The sequence below is a fragment of the Mustela putorius genome, unplaced genomic scaffold (assembly GCF_011764305.1).
Source record: "Mustela putorius furo isolate JIRA1106 unplaced genomic scaffold, ASM1176430v1.1 tig00003834_pilon_pilon_pilon, whole genome shotgun sequence".
Lineage (NCBI taxonomy): Eukaryota > Metazoa > Chordata > Mammalia > Carnivora > Mustelidae > Mustela > Mustela putorius.
Window position 1 is genome coordinate 95,826,382 of NW_025421987.1, and position 27,805 is coordinate 95,854,186.

A 27,805-nucleotide genomic window follows, 5' to 3' on the forward strand; every position below is an offset into this window, starting at 1 on the left:
TACAATTGTTGGGGTGCCTGGGTGGCTCAGAGGGTTAAAGCCTCTGCCTTTGGCTCAGGTCATGATCCCAGGGTCCTGGAATCGAGCCCCACATCAGGCTCTCTGCTCGGCATCTGTTCCTCTCTCTGCCTACCTGTGATCTCTGTCAAATAAATAAATAAAAAATCTTAAAAAAAAAAATAAACAAAATACAAAGTTTCATTTATTTAAGTAACCTCTACTATCAATATGTTTAAATTTTTTGAAGTTTTATTTAAAGCTTTTATATTTTTATTTATCTATTTAAAGTTTTATTTATTTAAGTAACCTCTACACTCAATATGGGGCTCGAACTCACAACCCTGAGGTCAAGAGTCACATGCTCCTCCGACTAAGCCAGCTAGGTGCCCCAATACAAAAATTATTAGGGGGGCGCTTGGGTGGCTCAGTGGGTTAAGCCGTTGCCTTCGGCTCAGGTCATGATCCCAGGGTCCTGGGATCGAGCCCCACATCAGGCTCTGTGCTCAGCGGGGAGCCTGCTTCCTCCTCTCTCTCTGCCTGCCTCTCTGTCTGCTTGTCATCTCTCTCTGTCAAATAAATAAATAAATAATCTTTAAAAAAAAATTAGGAATAATAATAATGTTTTTTTGATAAAGATGAAATGGGAAAGATCTTCCTAAGAGAAGGTGAAGGATTACTACCGATGACATATGAAGAGCTTCTACAATTTGATTAGGAAGTATAGACTGATGTAGACTTTTGGACAGTTAATTTGGCATCTATCAAAACTTAAAATGCTCGAGGCGCCTGGGTGGCTCTGTGGGTTAAAGCCTCTGCCTTTGGCTCAGGTCATGATCCCATGGTCCTGGGATCAAGCCCTACATCAGGCTCCCTGCTCTCTCTCTCTGCCTGCCTCTCTGCCTACTTGTGATTTCTGCCTGTCAAATAAATAAATAAAAATCTTTAAAAAAAAAAAAAACTTAAAATGCTCACTAAAGAAACTTTTTTATGGAAATACTGGTGCACAAAGATACACTGAAGCCCAGTAAAGCTCCAGTTCTACTTGCTCAAAATTGAGAGAATAAAGACTGTCCCTGACTTACCATGGTTTGACCTACAGTTTTTCATCCTTACAAAGACATGAAAGTAAAGTTTCCACACTCAGTAGCAACTGTATTTTGAATTTTGCTCTTTTCCCAGGGTTGGAAATATGCAGTACCATACTGTCTTGTGATACAGGGCAGTGGCAGCGAGCCACAGTTCCCAGTTAGCTATGTGATCAAGAGGATAAACAACTAATACACTTAAAGCCATTCTATTTTCCCCTTTCAGTATACTACTCAATTAAGTACATGAGACAGTCAACACTTGAAAATAAAATAAGTATTATTTTATTTAGAGAGTTCTGCCCACCAGCAGTCTAACCTAAAGTGTCCTGAGCGCGTTTAAGGCAGGCTATGCAAAATGATGATGTTTCGCCTTATGCCATTTTCAACTTACAGTGTTTTTATTGGGACAAAATCCCCTCGTAAGCTGATGAAGATCTGTACAGTAGTCCCCTTTTACCACAGTTTCTCTTTCTGCAATTTCAGTTACCAACAGTCAACCACTGCCTTGGATCCCATGGCTGAAGTATCAACTTAAAGTCAATGGTAACCTATCCTTACATCACACTGCCTCTGCCATTCACCGCATTTCATCTCATCATGTAGGGATTTTATCATCTCACATCATCACAAGAAACATGAGTACAGTCTAATGAGATATTCTGAGATAGATCACATTCACGTAACTTTAATTATAGCATATTGTTATAACTGTTCTATTTTATTACCAGTCACTGTTATTAATCTCTTACTGGGTCTAATTTATAAACTAAACTTTATCACAGGTATGTTATAAGGAAAAAAGACAGTTTATACAGGCTTTACTCTATCTGTAGCTTCAGGCAGCCACTGGAGGTCTTGGAAATATCCTCTGTGGATAAGGTGGGATTACTGCAACATAAAGAACCATGAATAGGGCACCTGGGTGGCTCACTTGGTTAAGTGACTGCTTTCAGCTCATCCCAGGGTCCTTTGATCCAGTCCCGCATCCAGCTCCTTGCTCTGCGGGGAGCCTGCTTCTCCCTCTCCCTCTGCCTGCCACTCCCCCTGCTTGTGTGCATGCGGGCGCTCTCTCTCGGCTCTGTCAAATAAATAAAATCTTTAAAAAAATGAATAATTAAAGGACAATGGACTATATCATGACCGTTAAAAAGATGAAGTACAACTGTATATATTGAGATGGAAAAGAATATGTAATTACCAGACCTTGTATTTTTAAAAATTGGTTAAAACTACACAGTGCTTATTTCTGCATAAAGAAAACAAAATTGTTAACAGTGGTACCAGGGAATGGAACTAGAAAGTGAGGAAAGAGCAAGTTTTACTTTTTTATTCTAAATAACTGGGTTGCCTTGAATCTTTTATAATAAGCACAGGCTACTTTTGGAATTTAAAAATAAGGGGAAAACCCCTAGTCCATTATGATGCTTATTTCTGGGGGCTGAGGACAAAGTGATTTTTGTCCTTTTTTTTTTTTTTAAATATTTTATTTATTTATTTGTCAGAGAGAGAGCAAGAGCGAGCACAGGCAGACAGAGAGGCAGGCAGAGTCAGAGGGAGAAGCAGGCTCCCTGAAGAGCAAGGAGCCCGATGTGGGACTCAATCCCAGGACGCCGGGATCATGACCTGAGCCGAAGGCAGCTGTCCAACCAACTGAGCCACCCAGGCGTCCCCCTGTCCTGTCTCTTAATAATCTTCGCTACTCTTCAAATTTTCTGAGAAATACACATACTTTTTAAAATTTGAAAAACCTGTATTTTGTATCAGTGGCAAAGCTTTTTTCCCCCCAATATTTTAACAGTTATGGTCTCAGAAAATTGGTCCTGACATCCCAATCTCTTCCAGAAAGCATACTTCTTTTTTTGAAGATTTTATTTATTTATTTGAGAAAGAGAGAGAGAGCATGCACAAGGAGGGGGAGATGGAGAGACAGACTCCCCAGTGAGCAAGGAGCCCCATAGGGGACTCATTCCGGGATGATGACATGAGTCAAAGGCAGACACTTAACCGACCGAGCTACCCAGGCTCCCCTCCAGAAAGCATTCTTAAATCTAAGTTTGGAAGCATAATATTTGCTACAGTAACAATTAAATGTAAAACCCATTTTATTTATTTATTTGTTTATTTATTTGGCAGAGACAGTGAAAGAGGGAACACAAGCAAGGGAACTAGAAGAGGGAGAAGCAAGCTCCCTGAAGAGCAGGGAGCCCAATGCGGGGCTTGACCCCACGATCCTGAGATCATGACCAAGCAGAAGGCAGACACCTAACGATTGAGCCACCGAGGCGCCCCAAACCTATTTTAGAATGGAATAATAACTAACCTTTATTAAGAACTTAAGCACTGCATTTGCAAGGTACTTTACTTGCATTATCTCATTTCCTTTAAATAGCCCCATGAAAGTTGTATTATATTATTATTATTATCAATCCCCATTTTACAGAAGACGACAACCAAATCCTGGAAGGAGTACATGTCTTACCTAGGGTCAGGTAGAAGAACCATGATTCAAATCCAGGTCTCCAGCATCTAACCATTCAAGACACATGGAAGGATAAGTACTAATGTACCTCAGAGATAATAAATAGGCTAGAACTCTGAAATCCCACATGAGTGTTCAGAATGGCTATCCTTAAATAGGTTAATGACCCTAAAATGAAAAAGTAGTGAAAATTCTGATTACAGAAGAAAACAATCAGTATTTCTTCAAGGCAAGGGGGCTATTTTTCCTTGTCTTTCTGCTTCTACCAAGGTTCAAGAAGGATACAAGGGACAACTCCGATTTTTAAGTAACTTATCTGCCCTCTGACTAGTCTGGAATTAGCCCTCTTATTTAACTTGATGGGCTTCTGAAACAAACTGATCAGAATCCTGAAACCTTAGCCTTGAACAAGACCTAGTTTCAAGTTTTAATCAAAAGGAGAAATTTCGGGGCGCCTGGGTGGTTCAGTGGGTTAAACCTCTGCATTCTGCTCAGGTCGTGATCTCAGGGTCCTGGGATTGAGCCCCACATGGGGCTCTCTGCTCAGCAGGGATCCTGCTTCCCCCTCTCTGCCTGCCTCTCTGCCTACTTGTGATCTCTGTCAAATGAATAAATAAAATCTTAAAAAAAAAAAAAAAAAAAGAGAGAGAGGGGCACCTGCGTGGCTCAGTGGGTTAAAGCCTCTGCCTTCGGCTCAGGTCATGATCCCAGGATCCTGGGATAGAGCCCCGCATCGGGCTCTCTGCTCCTTGGCGAGCCTGCTTCCTCCTCTCTCTGCCTGCCTCTCTGCCTACTTGTGATCTTTGTCTGTCAAATAAATAAATAAAATCTTTAAAAAAAAAAAAAAAGAAATTTCAGGAAGTCAAAAGAAACATACTTGATTAATAGAATAATCAATATTGACAGAAGAAATATAGGAATGACTTTAAAGTACCTACTTATTTTATCTTTATCTATTCTAACAAGTTCTCTTTTTTAAAAAGTATAATTGAAAGTTTATCCTTAGCTATCCTTTATGTTTTTTCTTTAAAAAGAAATATACACCACTGTAAACCATGCCAACTTGGAAACCTGCCTATCATAAAGATCAGAGAACCAGGGGAATCCCTATTCATCTGTTTAGCAGATACACTCCAAATACAAACTTATTTTGGGGTTTGGATGGTTAGTATTAAATGCCACAAAGTCCGGAAGAATAATTCTCTTTTTGAATAATTGTAAACCAGGAATCAAACCCCTTCTAAGTGAAGAGGAATATCCAGTCACTCTTCCTTGGTAAAAGTATCTGCTTATAGAAGAACTGACAGAGAGACTGACATCAACAGACCAAATTTCACACTCCAACATTTCTGTACATTAGGCCCCTTTGACCAATAAGACCTCTCAAATTGACAACTGACACTATCAAATGATGATAGTATTAAAGCTCTGTACAAAGTCACTTAGGTAAAAGTAGAGTATTTAGTGAAAGTAAAATTCACTGAATTTTGATCAACCACTTTCACCAAACCTGAAACTGGGCTTAACAACCTACATATATTACAAGTCAAAAACATTTTAAGATTCATTTTTCACAATGTAAATCACTTTTCTTGGGTAATTAATAGATTTAAAAGCTAAGGATTAAGGAATTGCCTTAATCAATACCCTGTATTAACAGAATATGAACAATGCTTTCCATTCATATGTATCTGTATGTGTGTATATACATGTATGTTTCCACATAGCCATAAAAGATACTTAGGAGTTAGTGTAAGTGTGTTTCACAAATGCCATTGAGCTTCTGGCAAAGTTGACAAGTTCTAACCTGCTTTAAAAATTACTATTCACTGTCTTCACCCCAATCTAATTTTATTTAATGTTATTCTTTTGGACAATCCTACAAAAAACAAAAGCCCACAAGCAAATTCTTGTAAATTTCAATATCCTGCCTACTTATAAGAGCGGAAGAGTCAAACAGAGAAGGGGAAAAAACGTGACGTGCACAACCTTGATCCAAAACACAACTCGTCGTTGTCTAATTTTAGGCCTAACCATTTTGTCTTTTAGAGGTTAAAAAGAAAACAAACAACTACAGATAACTTGTAAAGTAGAATTGAAACAGTTATATCAATGGGAGTTGGCATGATTTATCAAGGAGGAAACAAATCACGCTCACGACTTCCAATTAAAATGAAGCTACAAGGAGGATACGGCCCCGCACCAACCAACAAGAGAAATCACTTTTCACACTTTAGCTCTGGGATGACTTTATCTTTAAAGAATCAGTCAAAAGGCTGAGTCCACCGAAGACTGTAGCAACGTCCTATGTGCGTTGGGTTAAAGCCAAACGCGGTGAAAAGCCAGCCTTCGCCTAAATTACCTAAAGAAGCAACTATTCACCCCCTGGCTGAAGACCAAACAAGAATCACGAGAAGATCCGAAAGTTCGGGTATTAGGCGAGGCCCTCAAACCCTCGGAACACTATGCGTTCCCACTAACGCGGAATATGGAAGAGACCGCACACTGCAGTTTAGAACAGAGTACAGGGACGAGAGACAATATGCCTAACCGATGAAACTAGGACTACCGGAGAGGTAGCAAGGAGGGACTCCGTACGACAGGAAAAATCGAGGACGAAAAGCCGAGACGTGAGGTCGACCACTAAACTGAGAACAGGAGGACGCTGAAATGCGAGGGAAGGGAGACCGAGAGTGGGCAGAGCCTGTGGCGCGGCACGGCCCTGGGCAGGGCTGGGTCCAGGAAGAGTTAGACTTCGCCAGCCTAGCGAGCTTCCCATTTCGGGCTAAAGCCGAAGAAAACAGCCCTAGGGAGCAGACAATGAGCCACCGCCCCAGGAGCCGCGGCTCCCGGAACGCAGGTGGCGGCTGCCCCGGCGCTGCCCCCGGCAGGTAGGCTGCTGCGGGCCGCTCGCGCCGGCCAGGCCGCCGAGGAGGAAGGAGGAAGAGAGCGACGGCCCGCGTCCCGGCCTGTCTGCACACTTACCCCAGGCGAGGAAAGGTCCCCGCCCCAGCGAGGCGCCTCGGTCCGAGCTCCCGGCGGGCTCCGGAGCCGCCCCGGGCAAGCGCGCGGCGCGGGGCAGGCGGGGACGGAAGGGGAAGCGGGGCGGGAAGACAAGCCGCGCTGGAGCGCAGCCGCGGCTACCGCTAGGCCGAGCGGCAGCAGAGCCCCGCGGGCGCCGGCAGGGGAGGGCAGGGAGCCTTCGGCAATGGCGACGGCCCGGGCCGGAGGGGAAGCGGAACAACCGCCGCCGCTGCGCGTGGCCACAACCCTGGGGGAGGGCGACGGCTGGGAGCGGGCAGGGGCGGGGCCAGAACACCGCCCCTCTCTGACCCAAGCCCGGAGCTCCACCGGGCGGAGACCCGCACCACCTCCGGATGGGCGGGCTCGCGCGAGGGCTGCTGGGAGTCGTAGTTTGGACACGTGCACCCGGCTCTTCTCTCTTTCTTTCACGGTTTTTTTTTCTTTTCCTTCTTGGCGGTGGGAGGGGCGGGGAGAGTGTTCTTTAAATTGAGAAAGACAGGGACGCCTGGGTGGCTCAGTTGGTTAAGCAGCTGCCTTCGGCTCAGGTCATGATCCCAGCGTCCAGGATTGAGCCCCACATCGGGCTCCTTGCTCGGCAGAGAGTCTGCTTCTCCCTCTTCCTCTGCCTCTGCCTGCCATTCTGTCTGCCTGTGTTTGCTCTCTCTCTCTCTGACAAATAAATTTTAAAAAATCTTTAAATTGAGAAAGCCAGTCCCTCCTTTGAGCATTGTCTCCATTCGGGTCCTTGCCAGTCAAAGATGCTGACCAACATTGCTGTATAGAAATCTGCTTCCGTACATTTGTTTGTGATAACAACTACATTGTTATCCATTTTGCATTTTACTTACAAACTCTTATTGTTTTTTTTGCTGCTAAATGAAGTCCCACCTCCTTGAAATTAAAGCCTTCATGTTTTATCCAGGGAGGAGTTCATCAGCGTATTCACTAATTCTACAAACATTTGAACATCTAAAATGTATCATTTAGGCATCAGCGATAACAGGTGGACATGAATCACTTTGCCTTTGTGGAGCTTACATATATGCGAACAAGTAATTAAACTCATGATATCGGGTATGAGAAGAAAACTGGGGAGATTATTTTAGATTGGGTGGTCAGAGAAAGCATCTTTAAGGAGACAACATTTAAGCTGAGAACAGAAGAGAGACATAAGAAGCTCCTAGGAGAAAGCGTTACAGGCAAAAGGGTCAAGAAAAAGGCTTGCTATGATCAGTAAAGAAGACCGGTGTAGCCTGAGCTTAGTGCAAGAGTAGTGTACTGTGAAAAAATATTAGAGTAGGTAAGATTCAGGTCAAGAAGAATCTTGAATGCCATACTAAGGAGTTTGGATTTATTTCAAAAAGCTATTAAAGAGTTTCAAACAGGGAAGTGAATTTATCTGGCTTATACATTAAGATCATTAGATTGCTATATGGAAAATGTAGTATACAGATGCAAGAACAGAAGGGAAAATTCCTGGGATCAAGTCCTGCATCCGGTTCCCTGCTCAGCAGGGAGCCTGCTTCTCCCTCTCCCACTCCCCCTGCTGGTGTCCCCTCTCTCCCTGTCTCTATCCCTCTGTCAAATAAATAAATAATCTTTTAAAATAAAATAAATTTAAATGATTAAACAAAATAATACAGGAGTAAGAAACAAGATATTGCTTTTTAAAAAATATGACCACGCAGCTTTGAGAAGTAACAAGTAGATCTTCTACAAATAAAGAATTTAATAATTGCAACCAAAGCCAATGTTTGGGTTAAACAGTAGATTACACATTGAAGAGAGAATTAGTAAACTGGATGACAGATCTAAAGAAATTACTAAGGGCAGCCCAGAGACAAAGGAAATATGAAAGAAAGATCGAGAGACATTAGGGATATATTGTGAGGGTCTACCATACACCTAGCAAGAACTCTGAGAGAAGAGAGAATACAAAAGGGACAGTATATGATGAGATAATGGCTAAGAATTTTCCAGAACTGAGTAAAGACAAGAATCTTCAGATTCAGGAAGCAAAATGAAGCCCAACCAGGATAAGTAAAAGGGATCTTTTCAAACACAACAACATCAAACTGCAGAAAACCATAGAAAAAGTAACTGGAAAGGAAAGACATATCCTACAAAGAAACAACTATTAAATTTCTGAACATTTCTGAACTGAGACAATGGGTGCCAGTTGACAGTGGGAAATATTTTCAAAGTACCAAGATAAAATAACCACACTTACAAATGTAGACTGAGCTAAATTATCAGTCATATGAAGGTGAAAGAAAGATATCATCAGTGGCACCTGGGTGGCTCAGTCATTAAGTGTCTGGCTTCGGCTCAGGTCATCATCTCAGGGTCCTGGGATCAAGCCCCACCCACATCAGGCTACCTGCTTGGCAGGAAGCCTGCTTCTCTTTTTCCCACTCACCCTGCTTGTATTCCCTCTCTTCTGCTCTCTCTGTCAAATAAATAAAATCAAATCTTAAAAAAAAAAAAAAAAAGGAATCAGACAAAAGCAGAGACTGTTGCCGGTATTGTAACAGTGTTGTATGGTGACAATGGTACCTACACTTTTGGGAGGCAGAGCAAAACCATAGACTTGTGGAATCACTATGCACTATGCAGTACACCTGAAACTAATGTAACACTGTGTGTCAGTTATACTTCAATTTTAAAAAAGACAAAGACCTATTAAAGGAACTCATTCAAAAGATATACTTCAGGAGGAGACTGATTCCAGAAGTAAGGTGTGAGACGTAAGAAATCAGATAGCTAGCTAAACCTACCCATCCTATCACTGGTTAGGACAATCCTGAAGAGCATATTTAATCCATATTATCTCATTCTCTCACAGCCTACCAAACCCTACATTCAACTACCTGCCAGTAGTATATTTTCTAAGTTTGGAGGATAATGTGGAAAGATGTTAGTCATCTCACCCTAATTTATCTCCATATCTTAAGCACCAATTATCAAAATATGAGTAACTAAAATAAATAGAATATCTTCCTCTAATCGTTCTTAAACTCATTATATTCTGAAATCAATAGAGCTGCATTAGATCTTTCTAGTTTCCAAGCCATATATCTACCATCTTCCATGAGACCTAGCTAAATAATCTAAATTCCTGGTAGAGTGGCTTAGATACATACACACACACCCACACACACACGCGCGTGCACGCATCTCTGCCTCATCACCACCCTTAGCTGAGGTAACTCATATCTCTGTTTATCTGAACAAACATAACCTAACACTTTAAGAAAAATAAACCATAAAAGTTCAACAAATACTGGAACAAAATGACCAAGAGGACAGTACCCATTTTCTTCACTTTAAACAAAAAAGGCCATACACAGAATTACAAAACTGATTTAAAAAATAGAGTGCTTGGTGCGCATGGGTGGCTCAGTCCGTTAAACAGCTACTTTTGGCTCAGGTCATAATCCCAGGGTCCTTGGATGGAACCTGCTTCCCCTCTCCCTCTATCACTCCCCCAACTTCTCATGCTCTTTCTTTCTTTCTTTTTTTTTTTTTAAAGATTTTATTTATTTATTTGAGAGAGAGACAGTGAGAGAGAGCATGAGCAAGGAGAAGGTCAAAGGGAGAAGCAGACTCCGCATGGAGCTGGGAGCCGGATGCGGGACCCGATTCCAGGACTCCGGGATCACGACCTGAGCCGAAGGCAGTCATCCAATCAACTGAGCCACCCAGGCGTCCCTCTCATGCTCTTTCTGTCAAATAAATAAAACCTTAAAAAAAATAAAAATTAAAAAAATTAAAAATACAGCGCTTAGGGTGCCTGGCTGGCTCAGTTGGTAGAGCATGTGACTCTTGATCTCAGGGTCATGAGTTGAAGCCCCATGTTGGGCACAGAACTTGTTAAAAAAATAAAGTGCTTATTCAAAGTATCCAAAGAAGATAATAAAGAGTTCAAAACCAGAAATATTCTATCAAAAGTAATGTCAAAAAAGTGACGTCATCTGCAACCATTTATTAGGCAAAGAGTCATATCAAAGTACTCTTCATTCACTTTCACATTTTTATTACACCCTTGAATACCTGTGTAAATGAATAAATGGCTGAATCATATCCCAGGCCACCATCTCAAATATTAACTTGAAAACTCATTTAAATACTGATGAAACTTGGTTCTGATATACAAAAGAATATGTATATATATAGAAATATATATATAATATATAATATATTAATAATTAATAATTATATAATATATAAATATATAAAATAAATATATAAATACATATATTTATTTATATATAGAAATATGTATTTCTATATATATAGAATATATATTTTTTATATATATACAAATACTGGAACAAAATGACCAAGAGGACAGTACCCATTTTTTTCACTTTAAACAAAAAAAGCCATACACAGAATTACAAAACTGATTTAAAAAATACAGTGCTTGGTGCGCATGGGTGGCTCAGAATATATAGAATATATATATATATACACACACATACATATATATTCTTTTATATATATTCTTTATATATATTCTTATATATAATATATATATTTTATATATATTCTTTTATATATATATATTCTGCCCCCCCCACATATACTTTCTTTTTTTCCCCACATATACTCTTAAGAGGTAACACATTCCCATCCAGTCATACTTCAATATGCTGTCTGTTCATGTTACTGATTTTTTAAAAATTTTTTTTAAAGATTTTATTTATTTATTTGACAGAGAGAGATTACAAGTAGGCAGAGAGGCAGGCAGAGAGAGAGAGGAGGAAGCAGGCTCCCCACTGAGCAGAGAGCCCGACGCGGGACTCGATCCCAGGACCCTGAGATCATGACCTGAGCCGAAGGCAGCGGCTCAACCCACTGAGCCATCCAGGTGCCCCCATGTTACTGATTTTTAACTGACATATAATTTCATTTCAGTGTCCCCATACTAATCCCACTGTGAAAGAAATTCTTGTAAAAAACAGGAATTCTTTCTTGTAAGAAGATACTAAATAAGTATAAAATTAGATTGGGTTTGAAATATTAGTGGTCTCTAATATTTCTTGTTTCATGGGACGCCTGGGTGGCTCAGTTGGTTAAGTGGCTGCCTTCAGCTCAGGTCATGATCCCAGCGTCCTGGGATTGAGTCCCGCATTGGGCTCCTTGCTCGGCGGGGAGCCTGCTTCTCCCTCTGCCTCTGCCTGCCATTCTGTCTGCCTGTGCTTGCTCTCTCTCTGATAAATAAATAAAATCTTAAAAACATATATATTTCTTGTTTCATGGCACTCGGTTGCTTTTTCAATATTTACATTCTTAAACACACCTTCAAAAAGAACTATTATGACTCATCAAGTCATACATGTCAAATTATAAAAGATTTATTCCCATAAAAACACCAGAATGTTTTAGGAAGCTAAGCGGTGCTAGCATATATAAATATGTATCATTCCATTATTCTATGAAACAAACATTGCAAACAAACCCTGGTTTACTGGCTTCTGTTTTGGAACATGCTTGTCCTCAAAGCATTGCCCCATATAAACAGAAGGACGTGCTTGCCTTTTTATTTATTTATTTATTTAAATATTTTATTTATTTATTTGAGAGACAGAGATCTCAAGTAGGCAGAGAGGCAGGCAGAGAGAGAGAGAGGAGGAAGCAGGCTCCCTGCAGAGCAGAAAGCCCGATGTGGGGCTGGATCCCAGGACCCTGGGATCATGACCTGAGCGAAGGCAGAGGCCTCAACCCACTGAGCCACCCAGGCGCCCCATTGCCTTTATATTTTTATTTTTTTTTCAAAGACTTTATTTTTAAGTAATCTCTACATTCAACATGGGGCTCAAACTCAAAACCCTGAGTTCAAGAGTTACATGCTCCACTGACTGAGCCAGCCAGGTGCCCCATACATTTTTAATTTTAATTTTTATTATTTTTTTTAAAGATTTTTATTTATTTATTTGACAGAGAGAGATCACAAGTAGGCAGAGAGGCAAGCAGAGAGAGAGAGGGAAGCAGGCTCCCTGCTGAGCAGAGAGCCTGATGTGGGGCTCAGGATCCCAGGACCCTGAGATCATGACCTGGGTGGAAGGCAGAGGGCCAACCCACTGAGCCACCCAGGCACCCCCACTTTTTTATTTTTTAATTAGCTTATGGCACTTTATTTTCTAACTTTTCCCCAAGAAAAACAGTAGAATAAGAACCTTTGTTTAAAAAAAAAGCCACTGAAGATACACAAAAGAGGGCTACCTGGCAGTAGTCGGTAGAGCATGTGACTCGATCTCAGGGTCATGAGTTTAAGACCCAAGTTCAGCATGGAGCAAAAGATACAAAAATATTTTTTTTTTCATAAATGTACAACTTAATAAAACATACTCTAAAATGACAATCTGAATTGTCTTCCTAACAAATTCAGTACTAAACAAAAACTGTGTCTTAGTACTTAGTATTTAGTTTCATCTAGCCATTCATATATTCAAAACAGTAAATAAAATACAAAAAGAGAATAGAAATGCTTTTTTTTTTTTTTTTTTTTTTTTTTTTTTTTTTTTTTTTTTAAAGATTTTATTTATTTATTTGACAGAGAGAAATCACAAGTAGATGGAGAGGCAGGCAGAGAGAGAGAGAGAGGGAAGCAGGCTCCCTGCCGAGCAGAGAGCCCGATGCGGGACTCGATCCCAGGACCCTGAGATCATGACCTGAGCCGAAGGCAGCGGCTTAACCCACTGAGCCACCCAGGCGCCCTAGAGAATAGAAATGCTTTAAGGAATAATCAATCTTGATATTAATAATTTCTTAGCTGTCCTACTTTATTTTCTTTAAACTCTGGATGAGTAACTTTAATATTCTTATAAAACTAATGTTTAGGGGTGCCTGGGTGGCTCAGTGGGTTAAGCCTCTGCCTTCAGCTCAGGTCATGATCTCAGGGTCCTGGGATCGAGCCCCGCATCGGGCTCTCTGCTCAGCAGGGAGCCTGTTTCCCCCTCTCTGTCTGCCTCTCTGCCTACTTGTGATCTCTCTCTCTCTCTGTCAAATAAATAAATAAAATCTTTAAAAAAAAAAAAAACAACAAAAAAAACTAATGTTTAAATAAACTGATTCATCCAAAATATTTTATTCTCATTTAAAATGATTTTCTCAATTTTTAGCTGAAATTAAAATGTTTCTATTCATAAAATAAGAATAATTTGTCTCTAACACATAAAGTACTCTTTTCATGACCGAAATGAAACTGAAATCACTTCTCACAAAATAAATATAAATTCAACAAAATTAAGTTTCCTCTCCTATTGGTACTTGCTTAAAGATTATCAATGGTCTATACAACAGAGTACTAAATTCTGGAATGGGTTGAAAATGGCCCAAAATTTCCTCTAGTACACAAAATTATAGCCATAAATGAAGACAAAAACGACATAATTCTAGAAGAACACTCCTTTTTTTTTTTTTTTTTAAACACGTTATTTTATTTATTTGAGAGCTAGAGTATAAGCAGGGGAGAACAACAGAGGAAGAGGGAGAGGCAGGCTCCCTGTGGAGCAAGGAGCCGGATCTCAGGACCCTGAGATCATGAACTGAAGAAGCCACTTAACCGATTGAGCCACCCAGGCACCCCTAGAAGAACACTTCTGATCACAAGTAAATAAGTCTTATTTAGGTTTATGGGAAGCATTAAGCTCCACAAAACTTATAGGGAAAAATGGCCATATTTGAAAACAGCCACAAGGATCAGAGTTGAACACAGGATGGTAATGAGCAGAGTCACAGAACACACTAAGGAGGTATGTATAGTTAGTCCCACTGGAACCTGTAGAGTCACGTTCTTATATACCTAGAGAAAGAGAGAGAAAGAGAGGTTAGAGACATCTAAAATGCAGGCCCTAAGGTGAGACCTAGTTCTTTGACTTTTAATGTAATTTTTTTCTTTTAGTATCTTTTAGCCAATGCTACACTACATGTAACATTATTGTTTGAGTGATTCTTTTGGATTCAACATTTCATTTAATGTAACAGAATCAGATTCATCACAATAATCCTTAAATTCTCATTAATTTTGATTTCTACTTTCTACTGATGTTAGCTATCTGCCATTGTCACCTCTGTAATCAGTATAAACATTTACTTCTTTTTGTTACCTTTCTATTAGAATACAGAATTATCTCTCAGTCAAAGCCCTAAAGGAAAAACATTAAAACAACAATAAAGCTAAAGTATCCAATCACTTCTGTTTTGCTGTTTCTCTCTCCAAAATACCTTTAAAAAGTCTATTATTCACAAGTTACACAGTGAATGTGTCTTTTACTGTTAAAACATCAAAGTCACTGTCATCCTGACCAACAAAACAGTTCTCCTACAGTTCAACTTGGTTTCTATTTTCTATTTGGTTTTGAAGATAAAGAGGATAAAAACTCTAGGAAATTTTGTGGTTTAAAATAGCTTTTTAGGGACACCTGGGTGGCTCAGTCGGTTAACTGTCTGCCTTCCGCTTAGGTCATGATCCCCGTCAGATGGAGTCCTGCATCGGGATCCCTGTTCAGCAAGGAGCCTGCTTCTCTTTCTGCCGGCCGCTCCCCCTGCTTGTACTCATGTGCTCTCTCTCTCTCCCTCAATCTCTGGTAAATAAATAAGTAAAATCGGGGCACCTGAGTAGCTCAGTGGGTTAAGCCTCTGCCTTTGGGGGCGCTTGGGTGGCTCAGCAGGTTAGGCCTCTCTGCCTTCAGCTCAGGTCATGATCTCAGGGTCCTGGGATCGAGCCCTGCATCAGGCTGTCTGCTCAGCAGGAAGCCTGCTTCCCCCTCTCTCCCTCTGCCTGCCTCCCTGCCTATTTGTGATCTCTGTGTGTCAAATAAATAAATAAAATCTTTTTAAAAAAGAAAGTAAAATCATAAAAAAAGAAAAGAAAATCAGGGTGTTTTTTTTAAAGATTTATTTATTTATTTGACACACAGAGATCACAAGTAGGCAGAGGCAGGGGCGGGGTGGGGGGAAGCAGGCTCCCCCCTAAGCAGACAGACTGATGCAGGGCTCGATCCCAGGACCCTGAGATCATGACCTGAGCCGAAGGCAGAGGCCTAACCCGGTGAGCCACCCAGGCGCCCCAATAAAATCGGTTTTTAAAGATATTAAAATTTAGGGGCGCCTGGGTGGCTCAGTGGGTTAAGCCTCTGCTTTCGGCTCAGGTCATGATCTCAGGGTCCTGGGATCGAGCCCCGCATCGGGCTCTCTGCTCAGCAGGGAGCCTGCTTCCCCCTCTCTCTCTGCCTGCCTCTCTGACTGCTTATGATCTCTGTCTGTCAAATAAATAAATAAAATCTTTAAAAAAATATATTAAAATTTAGGTAACTTGGGAATGCTCTTATTTTTGGTTCCTTTTTATAAAATCTGGAGTATAATTTCACATCCAAAACAAATGTTAATTTGAAAATTATCTTTTCAAATTATCTTTTAAAAATTATCTTTAAAAATTATATTTTAAAAAAAGATAGTTTTTTATCTTTTTATTTATCTTTATCTTTTTATCTTTTAAATTATCTTTTAAAAAAATGGTGCCTTAGACAAACAAGACTTAGTGTAGATCACCACCTCAGTGATGGTCACCTATTTTCCTGATATATATAAACAAGAAATGTTAACACACACATACACACACATAAATCAAAGGGTTCATTAAGACCTTTTATTTCAAGTTACATGGTCTAAAAGAGAACTGAATTCAGAATGTTTTAATAAGGTAATTACTTATTTTGTAGCAATGCACACTACCAGTATTTTAAATTAATAAATTGTAAATACTAATTATACTCTTCATTCACATAAGAAAATCACATGTAATTCTCCAGATGTATTTTAGAGTGTAAAAAAAGTTCAGGTTCCATATGCTAATGGAAATCTACTCAAAAGCAACTCTACGCTACAAAACATATTAGCAGAGTCATACTTCTTACAATTGTCAGCTCTAAGAGAGTTCCCCACTACAAAATAGCAGTGCTTTATAGTAAGACTTAACGGTAACTAGTTGTTCTCTAGGCTAGCTGGTAGACAGGCTTCAAAGCAACTCCAAGGAAAATACTTCAAATCTATAATAATCTCCAACAGCACATACAAACAAATCTGCTTTATGTTTATCTGTCTGTGGGCTTAACATTTTAATTTATTTTACTTTTTTTTTTTTTTAAAGATTTTATTTATTTAACAGAGATCACAAGTAGGCGGAGAGGCAGACAGAGAGGAGGAAGCAGGTTCCCTGCTGAGCAGAGAGCCCTATGTGGGGCTTGATTCCAGGACCCTGGGATCATGACCTGAGCCGAAGGCAGAGGCTTTAACCCACTGAGCCACCCAGGCGCCCCTAATTTATTTTACTTTTACTGCAGACTCATTTGACTCTTTGTAAAAGTAAATTGTAAGAATGTTGACAGAGATTGTGCTATTCCACCAAAGGAGGCAGACCTTAAAGAGAATTAGGGTCAAAGTGAAACACAAACAGATAGTACAACCATCAATTAAAATGCAGCTCATAAAAGAGGAAGGAAAGGTCAGGAAAAGAGGGAAAGAAGAGAGATGGTTGTATAAGACTTGCCACTGAACAGAGAGAAGTAGACCATGATAACTTAAGAAGGTAAATAGAAAACTGTACACTCCTCAGACAAAGCCAATGATAATGAAATAAGAATACTTACCTAATTTATTAACTGAAAACAAGGTCGGGGTCAAAACTATTAAAATGGCTGGCCACAACCTGGATTTAGATATATAAATTGCAATACAACTGTCTAGAAACTTTATCATAGTCGAAATATTACTACTTGGAGTCATTATTTCTCTTTTCTCACTTTTTCTATGTAATATATTGAAGTTAACTAATTGACTTCGTTGTTCAAAAGTTAATAAAAAGTTCTAAATAAAATAAAGTACCTATAAAGTAAAACCAAGAATGAAACTGGACCACCTTCTTAAATCATACGTAAAAATAAACTCAAAATGGACTAAAAACCTAAATGTGAGATAAGAAACCATCAAACCCGTGGAAAAAACATAGGCAGTGATTTCTTTGACATCAGCTGTGGAAACATTTTTCTAGATAAAGTAAAACCAAATGGACATAGCACTGTTATTTGTTGCTACTCCACACGTTTAAAAAGCATATTAGCTTACTTGGGCTCTGGACTAATATAAGGCATGGAACTAACCCTAAATCTCCAGTCCCCAAATTAAATGATTCTATGACTCTACGGAAATGAGGAGCCATTGTTGCCATCAGTAGCAAAGAAACAACATTAAAAACAAACAAAGGGTTCCTGGTTGGCTCAGCTGGTTAAATAGTTGTCTTCGGCCCAGGTCCTGATCCCAGGATCCTAGGACTGAGCCCCACATTGGGCTCCTTGCTCAGCAGTAGCCTGCTTCTCCCTCTCCTTTTGCCTCCCTCTCCCTGTGCTTGTTCTCTCTTTCCCTGTCAAATAAATATATAAAATCTTTTTTAAAAAATTTAAAAAAAAACAAACAAAAAATAGCTTTTAATGGTAGAATATAAAATGCTAATCCCTTAAATGTGGCAGAAACATTATGAGTTTTAAATAATGCAGCATGATTGAAAAACACCTCAAAATATTAACTTACTGATTTGTATTTCATATTGTTCCACTGGCATATATCCTTATTCTTCAAAGCACAAGGAGCTGCCACTTGTGACTGAGCCCAGCATTTCAAAATTGGAAACTCTGAGAAAAAGTGGTAGAACATCATATCAGAAAACATGCATCTGGACTAGACACTAAGCCAGTCTTCCATGTTGAGATATGAGTACTCATACTCTTTGCCACACAATGTACAAGACCTGAATCCATCTATCACATGCCGTTTTATTTCAGCAACCTGTTCTAAGAGGATGCCAAAGAAATTACAAAATTACCAAGACTGTACAGAAGTTAAGCACGAGTTCTTAATAAATCCCATTACAGTAGGTGCCACTTTTTTTTCTTAAGATGTTATTTATTTATTTATTTGAGAGAGAGAAGGAGCAGAGGGAGGGAGAAGCAGACTCCCCACTAAGCAGGAAGCCAGCTGTGGAGCTTAATCCCAGGATGTAGAGATCAAGACCTGAGCCGAAGGCAGACACCCAACCTACTGAGCCACCCAGGTGCCCCCAGTAGGTACAATTTTTAAAAAACTTTAACTTAAACTTTTTTTGAAGTATAACATATACTCAGAAAAATTAACAGATCCTAAACATACAACTGAAAAAAATTTCCATAAACTAAACAAACCCATATAAAGAACATTCAGACTAAAAAACCAAACCAAAGCAAAACAAAACACAATACCAGAACTCCAGGAGAGGACACTTTTCCAAACTTTATTCTGAGTAATTAAAAGAAAAAAAAAACTAGGTTGGATGAACAGATCTAACAAAGTTGAACAGTTTATTATTTTCTCATCATGAAATTTATCATGGCAGCAAAGTATGATTAAAAAATTCCTGGGCGCCTGGGTGGCTCAGTGGGTTAAGCCGCTGCCTTCGGCTCAGGTCATGATCTCAGGGTCCTGGGATCGAGTCCCGCATCGGGCTCTCTGCTCAGCAGGGAGCCTGCTTCCCTCTCTCTCTCTGCCTGCCTCTCCGACTACTTGTGATTTCTCTCTGTCAAATAATAAATAAAATCTTTAAAAAAAAAAAAAAAATTCCTATCTCCCTGGGCGCCTGGGTGGTTCAGTAGGTTAAGCCACTGCCTTCGGCTCAGGTCATGATCTCAGGGTCCTGGGAAAGAGTCCCACATTGGGCTCTCTGCTCGGCAGGGAGCCTGCTTCCCTCTCTCTCTCTCTCTGCCAGCCTCTCTACCTACCTGCGATCTCTCTCTGTCAAATAAATAAATAAAATCTTTAAAAAAAACAAAAACAAAAACAAAACAAAAAACTTCCTATCTCCCAATCTTTGGTGCTACTGATTTGTGAATATTCTAATCAACCTAAATTTGGAGACACAAAGAACCAAAATCTGGGGGCGCCTGGGTGGCTCAGTGGGTTAAAGCCTCTGCCTTCGGCTCAGGTCATGATCCCAGGGTCCTGGGATAGAGCCCCACATCGGGCTCTTTGCTCAGCAGGGAGCCTGCTTCCTCCTTTCTCTCTGCCTGCCTCTCTGCCTACTTGTGATCTCTGTCAAATAAATAAATAAAATCTTTAAAAAAAAAAACAAAAACAAAAACCACCAAAATTTGAAAGGGACTTCTTAAAGTCCTGATTCTAGGAAGACTGAAAATGAGGAAGCATAGTTCCTTGTTTTTTGTTTTTTTTTTAATTCAAATGCACACATAAAAACAGAAAGAACAATTATTTCCCAAACCAAAAACTCATGGCTAACATTTACACAAAACTAGGTGGTAAAGTATTCCCTCAAACACAAAAAATCTATACAAGTAGACAAAACACCAACAGCTGTAAGTCTCGCAAATCAGCATAAAGAAATAGAAAGCAGCACAAGGGCAGAGGATCAATGGCCAAAAAAAAGAAACACACCAGACATTATATGAGTCCTCATACAAGAACACCGCACCACCTATAGTCTTGTCAAAAGAATCAAACTGAATCTGATCACAGCTCTGGAGCCAGCAGCCAATTTCCAGGAAATAAAGAGGCTAGATGAATGGCATAAGCAAAATCACCAAAACCCCAACTATGAGAAACTAGACAGGTCAGATGACCCAGGTTTCTCAACAGGTGAATCTAAAAAAAAGAAAGGGAAAGAGGGGAAACTTGTAAATTAAGAGACTTAGTGGAAACACATTTCTTCAAATGGGGAAGATGAAGCTTTACTATCCACGAATGCACACTTGGGTGAAAAAAGTATAAAGAAACATAAGCAACTGATTAAAAGTCAGGATATGGGTTAGTCTTAGAGGAAAGGAGGAGGCTATGATTGAGACGGGACACACAGCTGCTTCTAGGGTGACTGGTAAAGCTCTATTTCTCTACCTGGGTGGTAGTTACAAGGAAGGGTCTTTGCCTTATAATAATGTACTAAACTATTTATTTGTGAAGCTTTTCTATACCTATGGTGTATTTTACAATGAAAAGGTTAAAAAGGGGGCTGCCTGAGTGGCTCAGTCAGTTCTTCTTCAGCTCAGGTCATGGTCCTGGAATCAAATCTCACATCAGGCTCCTTGTTCAGCAGGGAGCCTACTTGTCCTTCTCCCTCTGCTGCTCCCCCTGCTTGTGCTCTCTTTCTCTCTCTCTGACAAATAAATAAATAAATAAAATCTTCTTAAAAAAAAAAAAAAAAGTTAAAAAGGAAAGTAAAAAGAAACCTTCTGTCACCCCTGTCCTTGACTTTGGACTTGCCATCATACCTTTATTTTTATTTTCAACCCGCAGAAAAGACTTGCAACTCTCACCTTGGTCACAATACATCAATAAATCAGGGTTATTGATCACAATAAAGGTTTCTCCATCTTTACTATGTGGCCGATGATAGCGGTAGTGCACAGGCAAAAAAGCTTGGAAACAATCAATGCACTGTGAATCTTGTCTGGCATAAATAAGAACTTCGGATTCCTTAGACAAATAATTGGGAGCTTCTATATTAAAGTCTTCGGAAACCATCACTGCCTATCAAAAAGAAAACAAATATTAATCCAAAGAAGAAATAGAGAAGATTAATAAAACCAGAAGAATGCTATACTGATGAACAGAAATGTCAAATTCACTCCCCCTATAAACAATTCCCATTTCATTCTATCCTCAATTTTAAATAGAAAAATAAGATGTGATCTATGTTTAATAAAAGTTTGTTTACTAAAAGTAAACTGAGGAAATTATACTCTGGGGTGTGAAATTTCCCCATAACAAAAATTATGTATTTATAATATCCTTATCAAGCTTTGTTTAGGTGACAAAACAGGTAATAAGAAAAGAGAAATTTTGTGAATACAGCATCATTTAATATTTATTAAATTTAATAAATTTATTAAATTTAATAAATATTAAATGATGCTGTATTCACAAAAGAAAACTATGACAAAAACAGTTAACCCAGTATTGGTTGAAATGATTGGTATCATTCTGGTAATTTCCTGTTCTTCAGAAAAGTAGGTAAGATGGCAGTGAGTAAGACAGAGCACTTTGGTGAGGAAGTCAAAGCAAAGGTCAGTACTCTTCCCATATTAGGTATAAAAAGTTAAAAGGAAAATAGTAAATGATTCTTTAAAAAAATAATATGGTAAAAACCATTTTAAAACAGGTATTCTAGGGGCACCTGGGTGGCTCAGTCAGTTAAGTTCAACCTTCAGCCTTCGGTTCGTGATCTCAGGGTCCTGGGATTGAGCCCTGTATTGGGCTCCCGGCTCAGGGAGGCATCTGATTTTCCCTCTCCCACTGCCCCTCCCCCCTGTTCAAGCTTTTGCTCACTCTCTCTCAAATGAAGAAATAAAAAAGATCTTTAAAAAAGAAAAAGGTATTCTATTCCAAAACTAAAAATGCATATGTGAGAGAAAATAGTCCTAAATTATAATGTAAGTACATATTATATATGTATGTATATCTATCCACCCACACATATTTCTGTATAAACATACATACACACACTCACATTCACATATATTTATACATACATATATACAGACACTACATAATCTGTGAGTCTGTGTGTATGATATATGTACAGATGTATACACATACAACTTGTCTCTAGATTCTCTATGTGAAGCCCTTACATATCTCCAGGAAAAAACAAAAACAAAAACAGAATTAAAGTCTTCGCATAATGGCAAACATCCTAATTCTTCTGTTTCAGAGTGACACCAAGTGCTGTATTTTTTCATGTTTTTCCTTCTCTGTTAATCACAGGAATAAAAAAGTTCATTGGCAAAGGGTAAAGAATATAATCTTATGAGTCATAATGAACTTTAAAGGTGATTAAATTAAACCACTGTCAATGAGGGCATTGTTCAAGAATCCAGCCGCTGCCTGAATACGCTCAATGACTAAAATGGAGGTTATTACTTTGAGTCATATCATTTTATCTTCCGTTAAAAGGTTATTCCTTTTTTTTTTTAGATTTATTTATTTGAGAGAGAGAACAAGAGTGTGGGAGGGAGGGGCAGAGAGAAGATGGAGAGAGTCTTGAGCAGACTCAGTGCTGAGTCCAGAGCCCAACAAAGGACTCGATCCCACAACCCCGAGGTCATGACCTGAGCCGACAACCAGGAGTCAGACGCTCCACCTACTGTGCCACCTAGGTATCCCCATTCCTTTTTTATAAGTAGAAGTCTGATGCTCTGGTCTTTAACATTAGCAACTGTCCTTGCTTACAGTATCTACAATAAATCTGTTCCTTATTTCACTAAGGGTCACTCAAACATCTCCACTAAGTTTTCTCCTCCTCAGAGAAATAGTCATAGTTCTCTTAGGGGTGCCTGGGTAAACAGCAATAATGTATTAACAAAAACCGAAATGATACACAAAAAATTCATCAAACAAGAGCATATACTTGTTAACAGCCATGAACCTATTCCTTTTCACAATACTCAACTAACACGTCACAAACCACCAGAGCTAAGTTAAATGAGTTCAGCTATGAAATTGTGCCATGTCTGTAACATTTGCCAGATCTTTCTCTTATAAACTAGTTCTTTCAAAAACAGGAAAAAATTCTCCCAATTAAGACACAGTAATTGGTGCTTTTGAACAACTTACACGATCTAAAAATATGACTTTATAAAAAAATGAAATGTAGACTACTTTTCTGACACTGCGATGTTAATTCTAACAGCACATTTAAAAAAATGATCTCTCTGGCTAAAGGTTCACCAATTTTACCCATCTCAAAGAACCAGTTTTGTTTCGCTGGTTTTCCCTATTGTGTTTCTATTTTCTAATTCATTGATTTCTGCTGTTTTTTCTATTCCTATTCTCCTACTTAACTTTGGTTTCACGTGCTCTTCTTTTTATAATTTAGGGAGGCTTGGCTATCACTAATCTGAGATCTTTCTTCTTTCTATTTTTTTTTTTAATTTTTTAAAAGATTTTATTTATTTATTTGACAGAGCAATACAGCAAGAGAGGGAATACAGAAGGGGGAATGGGAGGAGAATCCCATGCAGGGCTTGATCCCAGGACCCTGGAATCGTGACCTGAGCTGAAGGCAGAGTCTTTATTTATTTATTTTAAAGATTTTATTTATTTGTCAGAGAGAGAGAGAGAGCGCAAGCACAGGCAGAGAGAGTGGCAGGCAGAGTCAGAGGGAGAAGCAGGCTCCCCGCGGAGCAAGGAGCCCAATGTGGGACTCGATCCCAAGACGCTGGGATCATGACCTGAGCCGAAGGCAGCTGCTCAACCAACTGAGCCACCCAGGCGTCCCTTTCTTCTTTCTAAAACAGGCATTTTAGGACTACAGATTTCCCCCTAAATGCAGCTCTAGCAGCACCCTACTAATTCTAATATATTGTGTTTTCACTTTTATTCAGTTCAAAATCCCTTATTTCCCTTTTGCTTTCTTCTTTGACCCACGGACTACTTAGAAGTATGTTGATTGGCTCCCAAATGTTTGAGCCTTTTCCAGAGAGCTTTCTTTCTTTCTTTCTTTTTTTAAAAGACTTTATTTATTTGAGAGAGATATAAAGAGAGCTCATGCACAAGCAGGCAGAGTGGCTGGCAGAAGGAGAGGGAGAAGCAGGCTCCCAGCTGAGCAGAGAGCCCGACATGGGACTCGATCCCAGTATCCCGGGATCATAGCCTAAGATGAAGGCAGGCACTTGACCAACTGAGCTACCCAGGCACCAAAGATCCTTCCATTCTTAATGTCTACTTTAATTCCTCTGTAGTCAAAGAATGTGCTTTGTGAAACTTGAATTTGTCTAAATATATTGAGACTTGTTTTATGACATAGAATATGCTCTATCTTGGCAAGTGTTCCATGTACATCTAAAAAGAATGTATATTCCACTGTGGCTGGGAAGAGTGGTCTATAAATGCCAATTAGGTCAAGTTGACATTTTTATTCAAATCTTATAAAGTCTTAATAATTTCCTGTATCACTTAGTGAGAAAAGTGTACTGAAACCGTCAACTGTAAGTGTAGATTTGTCTGTTATACCTTACAGTTCTACCAGTTTTTCTTCATCCATTTTGAATCTGTGCTATTAGGTACATAAATGTTTATGGTTATTATTTCCTCCTGCTGCGTTGATCCCATTATCAAAATGCCTTCCGTTAGCTCTGGTGATAGTCTTTGCTCTGAAATCCACTTCACCTAAAATTAATAATCCCACTTCAGCTTCCTTTGACCAGTGTGAGCACATCTTTTCTTTTATTTTTTAAAAAGATTTTATTTATTTATTGAATAGAGAGAGAGAAAGATATCACAAGTAGGCAGAGCAGCAGGCAGAGAGCAAGTCCGATTGAGCAGAGAGAGAGCCTGTTGAGCAGAGAGCCCAATACGGGTCTTGATCCCAGGACCCTGAGATCATGACCTGAGCCGAAGGCAGAGGCTTAACCCACTGAGCCACCCAGGCACCTCCATATCTTTTCTTTTAAAATTTAAATGTTTTAAAATAAAACATTTCTTGTAAGCAACATACAGCTGGATCTTGCTTTCTTATCCAATCTGATGATCTCTGTCTTTTAATGGGGATATTTAGACATTTATATTTAATGTGACCATTGATATGGTTAAGTTGAAATGTATCATCTTGTTTTCTATATTTAACATACATTCTTTGTCCTTTTCTGTTCTTTCTCTGCTTTTTGGATTGAATATTTTTTATAATTTCATTGTATCTGCTTTGCTGGTATACTAGCTAAAACTCTTTGTGTTTTTCTTAACTTTTACTTATTTTTAGGTAGGCTCTAGGCCCAATGTGAGGCTTGAACTCATGACCCTGAGATCAAAAGTTGCCTTGCCCCACCACCTGAGCCAGCCAGGCACCCCAAAACTCTTCGCTATTTTTATGTTTACTTTAAGGTTTACATCTTTAATGTAGCACAGTCTACACTTAAGTGGTATTAAACTACTTCACATTTAGAATAACAACCTTATAAAAGTATGCTTCCATCTTCTCCTTCCCAACTTTGTGATATTTGGTGTCATGCATTTTATTTTTACATATGGTATGAATGTTATATTATTTTTTTCAATTATCTGATAAATAAAAAATTTAAATAAGGGGGAAAAGTCTTATATTTACCCATGTAGTTATCATTTCAAGTGCTCTTCTCTCCCTAGTATAGATACAGATTTTATCTGGTATTATTTTCCTATAACATTTTTTATAGTGGAGGTCTATTAGTGATTAATTCTTTTAGATGTCTGAAAAGTATTTCACCTTCACTTTGAAAGATATTATCACTGCATACAGAATTCAAAATCAACAGGTTTCTTTTCTTTCCATACTTTAAGGATAGTGTTGTACTATTTTCTTGTTTGCATTATTATTTTTTTAAAGATTTATTTACTTATTTATTTGACAGACAGATCACAAGTAGGCAGAGAGGCAGGCAGAGAGAGAGAGAGAGAGAGAGGAGGAAGCAGGCTCCCCGCTGAGCAGAGAGCCCAATTCGGGGCTTGATCCCAGAATCCTGGGATCAAGACCTGAGCTGAAGGCAGAGGCTTTAGCCCACTGAGCCACCCAGGCGCCCCTAGTCTGCATTATTTTTGACAAGAAACCTGTTATCTTTATCTTTGTTCCCTTATATTTTACGTTTTTCTTTCCCTCTTGCCACTTTTAAAATTTTCTCATTCTCTGGCTTAAATCAACAACATAAGAAACAACAGGTGTTGGCAAGGATATAGAGAAAGGGCAACCCTTTTGCACTGTTGATAGGAATGCAAACTGATACAGCCACTCTAGAACACAGTATCAATGTTCTTCAAAAAATTAATGATCCAGCAATAGCACTACTAGGTATTTACCCAAAGAATACAAAAATATTAATTTAAAGGGATACATGCACCCTGATGTTTATAGCAGCATTTTCTTAGCTAAATTATGGAAACAGCCTAAAAGTCCTTCAATTAAAGAATGGACAGAGAAGATTCAGGGGTGTCTGGCTGGTTCAGTCGGTAGAGCATGTGACTCTTGATCTCAGGGCTGTGGTTTCAAGCCCCACGTTGGCCTGGGAGCCTAATTAAAAAAAAAAAAGATGTAGTATATATATATACAATGGACTATTATTCAGCCATAAAAAAGAATGCCATTTGCAATGACATGGATGGAGCTAGAGAGTATTAGGCTGAGTGAAATAAGTCAGAGAAAGACAAAAAGACAAATGCCATATGATTTCACTCACACATGGAACTTAAGAAAGAAAACAAACGAACAAGGAGAATAAAAAAAAAAGCGCGGTGGGGGGGAAACCAAGAAACAGATTCTTAAATAAAGAGAACAAACTGATGGTTACCAGAAGGGAGGTAGATGGTGGGGGGGGGGTGTTCAACAGGTGATGGGGATTAAGGAGTGCACTTGTTATAAGGAGAACTGGGTGATATATTGAAGTGTTGAATCACCATTTAGTATACCTGACGCTAATATTACACTGTATGTTAACTAACTGGAATTTAAATAAAAACTTAAAGTTTTTTTCTCATTCTCATTTTTTTTTTAAAAGATTTTATTCACTTGAGAGAGAAAGACAGTGAGTGAGCACAAGGCAAGAGAGGGGCAGAGGGAGAAGGAGAAGCAGACTCCCTACTGAGCATGGAGCCCAACATGGGGCTTACCCCCAGGACCCCGAGATCATGACCTGAGCCAAAGTCAGATGCTTAACTGAGCCACCCAGGTGCCCCTCATTCTCACTGTTTTAAACAATTTGAGTACATGCACCTCGGGATAATTTTCTTCATGTTTCTGGTACTTGAGCAGCTTAGACATACGGATTTATAGTTTTCACCAAATTTGGAAATTTCTCAGCCATTATTTCTTTAAATTTTTTTCCATCTCCATTTCTCTCTTCTGTCCTTGGAGATTCCAATCACACCTTCCCTACCCCACTCCCCACACTGAGCTTCATTGAGATATAACTGACATATAACATTGTATAGGTCTAAGGCATACAACATCACTATTTGAAATATGTTTATAATACAAAATGATTGCCACAGTAAGGTTAGTTAACACATCCATCATCACTCATAGTTACCTCTTATGTGTATGCGTGTGTACAATGAAAACTTTTATTTTATTACTTTTTAAAGTAATCTCTACATTCAGCACAAGGCTCAAACTCATGACTCCAAGATCAAGAGTCATATATGCTCT

The 27,805-nt window shown here is 39.1% G+C and overlaps 2 protein-coding genes and 1 non-coding gene across 3 annotated transcripts in view; 1 reads left to right on the plus strand and 2 right to left on the minus strand.

Moving 5' to 3' along the window:
• Positions 1 to 6,685, minus strand: part of PAK2 (p21 (RAC1) activated kinase 2) — an 88,295-nt gene extending 81,610 nt beyond the window's left edge. The window contains exon 1 of the mRNA XM_004745330.3: positions 6,553 to 6,685. The gene's annotated coding sequence lies outside the window, so the exon portion shown is untranslated. The remainder of the gene's footprint in view (positions 1 to 6,552) is intronic.
• A 3,697-nt stretch (positions 6,686 to 10,382) lies between these two features.
• TRNAK-CUU lies at positions 10,383 to 10,455 on the plus strand. Its single transcript has one exon. It is a non-coding gene; the product is annotated as a tRNA-Lys (tRNA).
• A 3,758-nt stretch (positions 10,456 to 14,213) lies between these two features.
• Positions 14,214 to 27,805, minus strand: part of PIGX (phosphatidylinositol glycan anchor biosynthesis class X) — a gene marked incomplete at its 5' end in the record, with an annotated part of 36,908 nt that continues 23,316 nt past the window's right edge. Inside the window, 3 exons of the mRNA XM_004745506.2 lie at positions 14,214 to 14,401; positions 18,184 to 18,284; positions 20,949 to 21,162. Of these exons, the coding sequence (XP_004745563.1) occupies positions 14,258 to 14,401; positions 18,184 to 18,284; positions 20,949 to 21,162 (459 nt within the window). The remainder of the gene's footprint in view (positions 14,402 to 18,183; positions 18,285 to 20,948; positions 21,163 to 27,805) is intronic.